General features: G+C 43.0%; 1 protein-coding gene across 1 annotated transcript; it reads right to left on the reverse strand.

The window, feature by feature from the left end:
- Positions 1–401: 401 nt before the first annotated feature.
- On the reverse strand, positions 402–3,723 carry MBL2 (mannose binding lectin 2). Its single transcript, XM_024744854.1, is given in 4 exon segments — positions 402–775; positions 1,554–1,622; positions 3,028–3,144; positions 3,540–3,723. Coding segments are annotated over 4 exon segments (744 nt in total).
- Between the last annotated feature and the right edge of the window lie 6,068 nt (positions 3,724–9,791).

Here is a 9,791-nt window from a genome sequence, read left to right on the forward strand (position 1 = left end):
AACACTACTCAAACAAAAATTAGCAGCCTAATTAAATTAGGTAATTAATGTACTACACATAATGTAGGGCCTAACTCATAGTAAACATTTAAAATTTTGTTCTTAGTACTACTAGTACTGCTCCTGCTATTATTACTATTATTATTTTGTAGTTATTGTTGTTAGTGATTATTATTAGTGATTGGGTCTGAACCAGAAACTCTTAGGCCACTATCAGTCTCTTCTCACTTTTTACTCCCACATCTCATCATTCTCAATCCATTCTTCTCATTGTCTCTGATTCCCCTCAAAGGGGCAACTCAATACTGGGTATGGGAAATTGATATAGATCTATCTTTCAAACCAGACTGTCGACCTGTGAGATGAGCAAAGGGACAGGAGGGCCTGAGGGTCACGCTTCCTCAGGCAGAGTATTTGCAGACAGCCAAAAAGGAGGCAGAACAGGTGATGTCATTCCATGTGCCGTCCACCAGGAGTGTCACACAGTGTTCCTCAGAACCAGCGTTATTGGGCTCACCATCATGCCAATTTTGGTAGGTCACCCTCTTTCCTGTCAGATCCACAGACTGGCCATCAGTCTCCTCATTTGTGATGCCCAGGAAGGCCCCTCCACTGGCTATATCCTGGATGGCCTTGTTTTCTTCAGCATTAGTAGGAATGGCCACAGAGGCCTGGAACTGGGCACACAGAGTCTTCACTTCATCAAAGGTCATCTTTTCACCATTGGTAAAATAAAACTTTTCCCCAACTTTTTTGCCTGAAGGGAAGATCAGCCCTAAAATGGGAAAATATAGGTGACACTGGCTTGTCTCTAAGTCCACCTCAAGATATTTTTCTGGACAAAGCCTTCAACAGTAGCGTTGCCACATAAAATACAGTATGTCCAGTTATATTTGAATTATAGATAAACAATGAAATTTTTTAGTATAAGTGTCTCACATGCAATTTTTAGGACATACTTATACTAAAAAAAAATTAGTTGTTGTTTACCTGAAATTCAAGTTTAACTGGGTGTCCTATATTTTTCTTTGTTAAATCTAGCAGCCCTAATCTGAAGAAACAGAATGGAACAAAGGCCTTTGTCCTTTTGGACCAGAGTTCTAGAATACATATAATTGGAATTCTAAGTTTTACCCCAATATTAACTTAAAAATAAATTTAAATGTCTGAGAATATTTGTCCTAGGCCAGGAAACAGGTTAGCCTCATTGCCAGTTCTCAGCAACAGCATAACAAAGGGAAAGAGGCATAGGTCCCATTTTCAGTGACACATATGTACACTGATAGTAAAGATAAAGGATCAGGGTCTCTGGTATCAGACTGACTTCAATTTATAAACTGCCTCTGCCATTTATTAGCTCTGTGCATTTGAGCAAATTATGTAATTTTCCTTTGCTTCCGTTTCTACCAAAAGGTTGTTGTGAGGATTTCATGAGGTCAGAATATGAAAAGCATCTATCCAGGTACTAGAAAATTACATGTATTCAGTAAATATTTGTTGCCTTCCACTTTCCCAAACTTCAAGCTGCCTGAAAAGTAAGAGAGAAGGCTTATATTTTTTGAGTTGGTCCAGTTCTGATCACAGAGCTGCTCTTTCTGAAGTAGCCTGGCTAATATAGTTACCTAGAAAATTAAAACAAAGTGAAAGAGCATTGTTGAAAAGGCATCTGAGAACTGAGAACCCTACAAGGGGGTAGGGTACTTTTCAAACTAAAAAAAAAAAAAAAATCAAGATAAAAGTTTCTTTTATACTGACATTTGCTCTTTGAAAGAAAATGAAAAATATTTTAAGCATAAAGAAGCATAAAGAAGGAAAAGTATCTCTGTTTCCATCCAGCCCAAAACATCACTCATCTGTTGAATGTATGGAAAGACACTTTGTACACGCATACACACCCACACGCACATACATACACTACCTGTTGACCGAGCATTATAGCACTCCACGCGCCAAGCTATTCACTAATTGGTTTTTTCCCCAAACAAATAGCTCTATCATGGGTAAACTTGTGGAATAAAATGCTTGAGGAATTATTATGAGCTGGTGAATATTGACTATAAAGATTGCAGGGTTTTGTCTTTGGGGAAGTTTTGTTTTTGTTGCTTTTTGTTTTGTTTTTCCCTGAGTTTGTTCTGTTAATCAGTAAACCAGGATTTTTGTGAGTTGCCCATTATCCAAGAGGGGAGGGCATGAGGCAACAAGCTGTGTGTAGTAGATGGCACACAGTGACCTCAGTGTGGTACAGCTTCTCTCATTAAGAAATGGAGTTTATTTCCCCACTCCTTGAATCTGAGCGGGCCTTGTAACTTGTTTTGACCAATGGAATGTGACAGAAGCAATAATGTATGTGTCCTAAGCCTTCAGGAGGCCTTAAAGCTTCTGATCTTTCTTCTTTTGGAAATCCTGTAATCATCTCTATGTGAATAAGCCCAGGTGAGTCAATTGGAGGATGAGATCTGTGGCTCAGCTACGCTCATCACTCCAGCTGATGGTCAAACAACAGCCAGACATGTAAGTGAGACCATTGGCCATCAGTTGACCACAGACACATGAGTGAGTCCATCTGAGACCAGCAAAGAAATCACTTGATTCATAGATTCGTGATTTAAATAAATGGCTGTGTTTTGTTTGTTTCTCATGAGGTAAGAGATAACTGGCATACCATGTATCTACCATTGTTGTGAAAATAGGCATAACAAGCCCAACACATAGATAACCTATTTTATCCCTTTTGGACCAGAGCCTCACATTGGATTGTTTCAGCTGCAGGAGAGCCTAGGCTTAGCTCCTCCAGGAGGCACCTGATGAGGGTTTGGCTCTGAAGGGTTTGTGAGTCTGTATTCAGGCATTGATAGGAATCCCTTGAGGCTCTAAGTAACCTAGAGAAGCTAGAGGCTGCTGGGTCAGGAAGCAGAGTTGGGCATCTTCCCAGGAAGCAGCAGGAGAAGGGGCATCTCCCACATGGTACTCAGAGTTGCCAGACCCTGGGGGCCTTCAGCCTAGACCTTGCTGAAGTAAATTCCTTACCCAAATCATCTCCAGGGTCTCCTTTTTGGCCCACTTGTCCTGGTAACCCAGGTGGCCCTGGCATTCCTTGAGGCCCTACCTTTCCAGGAGTGCCCTGAAAGCCTCTGAGTCCTTGACCTGTTGGAGGACTAAGGAAACATGACAGTATTTGCGTTCCTGCTCTGTTTCTCCAAAAGCTTGATGCCCAATCCCTTCCCAGGAGAAAGGAGACACTGATCCAGGGCTCACATTCTGAACCGCTCTTTCTAATGACCATAGAAGGAAAGCTTCCTGTGTCCCATGGGATGGTCTGCCTTGAGGGTCAACTTCCTGAGCCAGCAGGACCACCAGGTGTCACCAGTTCCTGGTGGAAGTTTGGGATGCCAGAGTCAGAGCTGTATCTCTCTTTTGAATTATAATTTGTAGTTGAGAGAAATACAAGCTACATGAATATGACATTATCCTCCTCACATCTCCAGGCAGTTTCCTTTGGAAGATAAAGAGTCACAGAGATAGAACAGCCCAAACTGTACCTGGTTCTCCCTTTTCTCCCTTGGCACCATCATGCCTATCTTTGCCTGGGAGGCCGTTGATTCCTGAAGAACCACAGGCAATCACAGGGCAAGTCTTTTGTACATTCTCACAGTTTTCTCTTTCTGTACACGATGCTGTCACCACAATCAGGAGAAGCAGAGGGAGTGATGGAAACAGTGACATGGTCCTCACCTTGGTGTGGGAAAAATCAAGGAAGATTATCTCATCCTGTTCAGTTAATCAACACATATTTACTGAACCTGCCCTTTTTCCTATAACCTATACTGGGCACAGGTGATATAGAGATGGATGACCCATTCCTGGCCTCCAGATTGGGGATTTGGAAAAGTAAATCCTCCTGTGACGTTGTATTACTACTTCAGCAAAGGTAGTCATAACAGCTTGCATTGTCGGGGAGAAGGGGTTACCAGTGCCTGGCCTCTAGTGTTACTGCTAAAAGGCTAGGAGTGTGCTCTCTGTGTCCTTTGTGAGAGCAAATAGGCATAACATTGCCAACTCACTCATGCCTGCTGACTTGGGGAGTGAACGTGAATGGAGACCTAGCTCTCTCTGTCTCACCTTTCACATTTGGGCCCATCTGCCACCTGCATCCCATCCTTATACCTGGACAGTCCATTGCCCTCAGTGCCAGTTAACCAACATCTACTCAGTGGCACTCACTAAGCTGCAGGCTAATGATCCGGGGAGGAAGAGTCACTGCTAGTTACTAACCTGGCCAGAATTAAGTTGAGTTTGTTTCCTCTTGATGTTTTATTTCCCACTGTAAGAGAGACTTGCCAGGGAGAGAAGTTTCTCTGGAAATTTCTCACTATCTTGACCCAGGCAGGGTGCCAGATCCCTCTCTACTTCCTGGCAGGTATTCTGTGTGTCCTATGAGTCAAAACCACTGGCAATTAGAACACCTTCCTTGAATACCCTTCTCATTTCTCAAGCCTGACATTTTATGTCCTTCAAAGTCCTCTTCCAGCTGTCCCTCCCCCAGGAAACCTCAGCAGCCCAGCATCAAGGGTCTAATCCTTCTCGGCTCCCTTTGAAAACAAAGGCACAGTCTCATTTGCAAATGGTCAGGTGAATCCGGGAAAGTCACAGATACCCCAGCGTAAGCAGAGAAAGAGATACCCCCAGCATGGCTTCTGCCTGCCATCTCCCCACACACCCTAGAAAGTCTTTTCTAGGCCTCCAAAATCAAGTCAAATCCCTAGACATTTGATCCAGGACCCCAGATCCATTCACCAGAAAGGACTTACCATGGCTTCTGCAAAGCAGGGATACAGTCACGAGGAAACTGGCCCTCCAGCAGGGTGCCGGCAGGTGCCTTAGGTGGAGGGAGGAGGCTGGATTCAGTAACGCAAGGTCCAATCAGGCTTGTAAACAAGGACAGTATGGGCCTGACCTTCAACCCCAGATTAATAAGTCTTCTTAGAGCTGCACTAAACTCTTCTTAGGAGCATTTCCCAGGGGCTTCTGGTGCAGTGCTGGGTGGCTGTTTTCTTTAATACTGCACAGTTCTTCCTTTAAATCGCCATCATTTGGGCAGTCCTCATTGCTGAGTCAGCATGATTTGGCTCACATGGTTAATCATGTCGAGATTCTTGGCTGCAGTGAGAAACGCAGAGGCGCCTGTGAATGTGCTTACGTGCTTGGGCACACTAACCGTGCACACAGACACGCAGGAGTGCACACACGCTCATCCACGAAGGCACGGCACACCCCTTGCTGCCTTCCACATACCAAGACCACTCCTGCCTCAGGCTTTACACTTGGTTTTCTCCCAGCTTGAATGTCCCCTCCATCATGTCACCGGCTGGCTCTTTCTCTTCTATTGAGACATTCCTGTCTCAGAGAAATCTGTGTTGATAACTTTATCTAAGTCGTCCCACTCTCTATCCTCTTAACCTGCTTTATTTTCTTTCATATTACTTATACTCCATGATGTTATATTCTATCTATTTACTTTTCTACTTTTTATTGTGGTAAAATATGAATAACATAAAGTTTACCATTTTGACCATAATTAGGTATACAATTTGGCCACATTAAGTACATTTACATTGTTGTGCAACCTTCACCACTACCCGTCTCCAGAATATTTTCATCATCCCAAACCGAACCTCTGTACCCGTTAAATAATAACTCCCCATTTCCAACCCCCAGCCCCACCCCTGATCCTTGGTAACCACTGTTCTACTTTTTGTCTCTATGAATTTGACTACTCTAGGTGTCTTAGATAAGTGGAATAATATAGGGTTTGTCTTTTTGTGACAGGCTTATTTCACTTAGCATAATGTCTTCGAGGTTCATCCATGTTGCGGCAGGTATCAGAATTTCCTTCCTTTTTAAGTTTAAATAATATTCCATTATATGTAAATACCACATTTTGGAAGCTTCATTTTTACTAGCAGAAAAAAAACCTGGAAATAACCCAATTGTCCTTCAACAAGTGAATGGATAAATAAACCATGGAAAACTCACAGAAGAAAAGGAACAGGCTCTTAATTAATACAATAACTTGGATGAATTTCAAGGACATTATGTTAAGTAAAATAAATATAATATCAAGAGTTTACAAACTGTATTATTCTTTTCATATAATATTCTTGAAATGATAAAATTGAATAATGGGGAGCATATCAGCAGTTGGCAGGGAATAGGGCTTCAGGGAAGGTATAAAGGTATAGCACAAGAAAGTTTCATTGTGGGTGATGGAATAGTTCTGTGCCTTAATTGTGGTGATTGTACAAACCTATGATTGCGATAACATTTCATAGAACTATACACCAAGAAAAAAAGTGCAGGTAAAAAATAGTTAAATTCAAATAACATCCATATCTTATTGTTGTGTGGTTCCAATGTCAGTTTCCTGGTTTTGATACTTGCACTCTGGTACGTTAGATCCTACCATCGGTGAATGATGGATGAAGAGGACATGACACCTTTCTTTACTATTTTTTTCAACTTGTCTGTGAGATTAAAATTATTTCACATGAAAAAGTTTCCAAAGGGAGTCTCAGGGAAGCTGTGGGTGATCTAAAGATTATCCCTGCTTCCTTCAGTGCTTTGTCCAAGTTTTACAATGGAAATAGTCTGTACAATGGCTTGAAAGTGAGAAAAAGTAGGCCAGGTTCCCAAGAATAGTACTGTTCAGTCTGGTTGGTCTTAACAGTGTGAGATCCAAATGGTGAGAGATAAGGCATAAACCTATCGATGATATGACTTATAAACTGTGTAAGACTTTGGACCTCCTCCCAAGGATCATTAGAGGAATTCCAATAGAAGAGGAATGATCACATTTGAACTTTTCAAAGCTTGTTTTGACTAAAATGTGGAGCAAGGTTGGAAGGGAGCAAGGCTGGAAAAAAGCTGACCTGCAAGGAAGTACTTACTATCGTCTAAACGGCAGATGATGGTGGCCAGAATCAGGGTAATGGCAGCTGGATCAAGAAGCTAGACACATTTGAGAAACATCTACAAGGTATAGTAGATAGAACCTGGGAGTTTGTTGGGTGTGAAATGGTGAGCAGAAAAAAGGAATTTGGGCATACAAGTTTCTGACTTGAATATCTGGGTGCCAGTTAACTTATTGTAGGGGGTATAATGGGTATCTTGTGAGTAAATGGCTTGAATCAGGTGCTAGTGATCAAGAAGGGATGGAACAATAACTTTGTGAAGCAAAATGTATTCAATTCTGGACAACATTTCTGATAGAGCTGTCATCAAATGCCCTTTTAGCTTAGGGTGGTGAGGGAACCCGTCACAGGAGCTTCAAACAGAGGTTGCAGAGCCATGTGGTGTGGGTGTAGTAGAGGCCTCCAAGCACCAGAAGGAATATGGATGAGATTACCTTCCACGTCCTTTCCAACTAGATGGTCCTTGGCTTGTGGAAGGTCTGGTTTCCTTATTTCCTGCTGACCCAACCCCTGGGCCTGAAAAAACTGCAGGATGGTACAGAGCCACGTGCCTAAAGCAAAGGACAGAGACTGGGACATCCAGGGCCTAAAAAAGTCTGCTGGAAACTTGCTTATCTCCCTCCCCTACTCTTCAGCATCCAGACTTTCCCCTTGTTCCTACTCCAAAGTGGAGGAGGTAAAATGAGATAGCTGACTCCAGGTCACACTGGAAGTTCTGGCTTTGATCACTGTGCTTGTTTGTATTGAACACTTAGTCCAGAGGTCAGGAAGCTTCCTGGAACTGAGCTGGGAAGGGGTGGACATCTGGGTGGAGAGCCAATCTGAAAATTGAGCCACTGCTCTGGATGCAACTGAATCTCTTCCCATCCTCCACAGTCTCCAGTAGGCCTTTCCTATCATGAGATACCCCTTTCCACATGCATCAGCCCCTGATTACCCAGTCTGCACTCCACCTAATAAGGCTGCTGTACACATTTGTTCTGGACCTTAGGCCCTTCCCAGCACACCTCCACCAGACAACAGTGCTGCCTGTCTGACCTGTAGGAGGACTGCCTGCCCCTCTACATCACTTTCCTTTAATGGGATGGAATCCCAGCCCTGCCACTTCCTGGCCGTGTGACTTTGGCCAAGTTCTGTCTCCTTCAGATCCTGTTTCTTCATCTGTGGACCAGGACAACACTGCCTTGGCTATGCCGTGATATACTGTCTTCTGATCCACACTCGGAATGCACGGCATGCAGCTTATCATACCATCCTGCTTAAGACAAGGCCTTCACTGCCTCCAGGATGGTGTTACAATAGCCTTCTTCCCCTGGGAAGCAGTGTTCCTGGGCAACCTCAGCTGAGAGGTGAAGTTTGAGATTTGGAACCTGAAGGCTTGGTTTGGGCTCATGACTCTGAGTTTAGGCAGACCACATATTCTGGCTGAGCCTCAAATTTTAGCAGGAGGAGTGGGGCGAAGATGTAGCAGACCTAGAAGGTGCTGGTCCTCGACCAAGAGCCTTTGCTTCAGGAGGATTTGGGGAGACACACCTGGGGGAGGGTGACAAACAGGGGAAATCAGGGCAGTTGTGCAGGCAAAAAAGCCTGAGGCCCAGGATTCCCTGCCAAGGAGGCTGCAGGAAGATTGTGGTCAAGCTCATTGACTCAAGGAGAGACTGTGTGTTGGGATCTTGGCAAGGACGGAGCTCCCAGGATATTCTCAAGTCAAGCTGCATCAAGAAACTGAGGGTCCCTTTTTCTCTCAGCTTCTTTCTAGTGCCCTCTATTGTGAAAGCTTATCCTGCTCACTTTATTTTATTTTTTTATTTTATTGGGTTATAGTTGATGTACAATGTTGTATTAGTTTCGGGTGTACAGCAAAGTGATTCAGTTATACATATATTCATTCTTTTTCAGTTTCTTTTCTCATATAGGTTATCACCAGATACTGAGTAGAGTTCTCTGTGATATACAGTAGGTCCTTGTTGGTTGTCTATCTTTTATATAGTAGTGTGTGTATGTTCTTCCCAAGCTCCTGATTTATCTCTTCCCTCCATGTTTCCCCTTTGGTAACCATAGGTTTGTTTTCTATATCTGTAAGTCTGTTTATGTTTTGTAAATAAGTTCATTTCTATCATTTAAAAAAATTAGATTCCACATATGAGTGATATCATATGATATTTGTCTTTCTCTGTCTGACTTACTTCACTTACTATGATAATCTCTGTGTCCATCAATGTTGCTGCAAATGGCATTATTTCATTCTTTTTCGTGGCTGAATAATATTCTATTGTATATGTACCACATCTTCTTTATCCATTCCTCTGTCGATGGACATTTAGGTTGCTTCCATGTCTTGGCTATTATAAATAGTGCAGTGAACATTGGGGTGCATGCATCTTCTCTAATTATGGTTTTCTCCAGATATATGCCCAGGAGTGGGATTGCTGGGTCATATGATAGTTCTATTTTTAGTTTTTTAGTGGTTGTACCAATTTACATTCCTGATCATGCTCACTTTAAAGGAGAAATGCTTAAAGGAATTTTGTGGCTTATCACAGAGCATATATGGAAGAGTAAATCTGTAGCCAAGAGTCCTTTGGTAACTGGCACAGTAGGTATATCTGCATGTCCATGTCAGTGTACACAGGGAGTCCACAAATGCCCTGAGTGGGCCCTTTATCAACATATGTAGCATCAAGAATTCCTCCAGCCAAGACTCATGGGAGAGCCTGAGAGCCAAGGAGGGTAGAGGTGCGGGTCTCGCTGCTTCTGGGTTCTGAAGCTGCATCTCTTTGTGCACTCACACAGAAAAGCCCATGAGAGGACACAGAAAGCAGG

The sequence above is a fragment of the Neophocaena asiaeorientalis genome, unplaced genomic scaffold, assembly GCF_003031525.2.
Source record: "Neophocaena asiaeorientalis asiaeorientalis breed wild unplaced genomic scaffold, Neophocaena_asiaeorientalis_V1.1 scaffold131, whole genome shotgun sequence".
Taxonomy (NCBI): domain Eukaryota; kingdom Metazoa; phylum Chordata; class Mammalia; order Artiodactyla; family Phocoenidae; genus Neophocaena; species Neophocaena asiaeorientalis.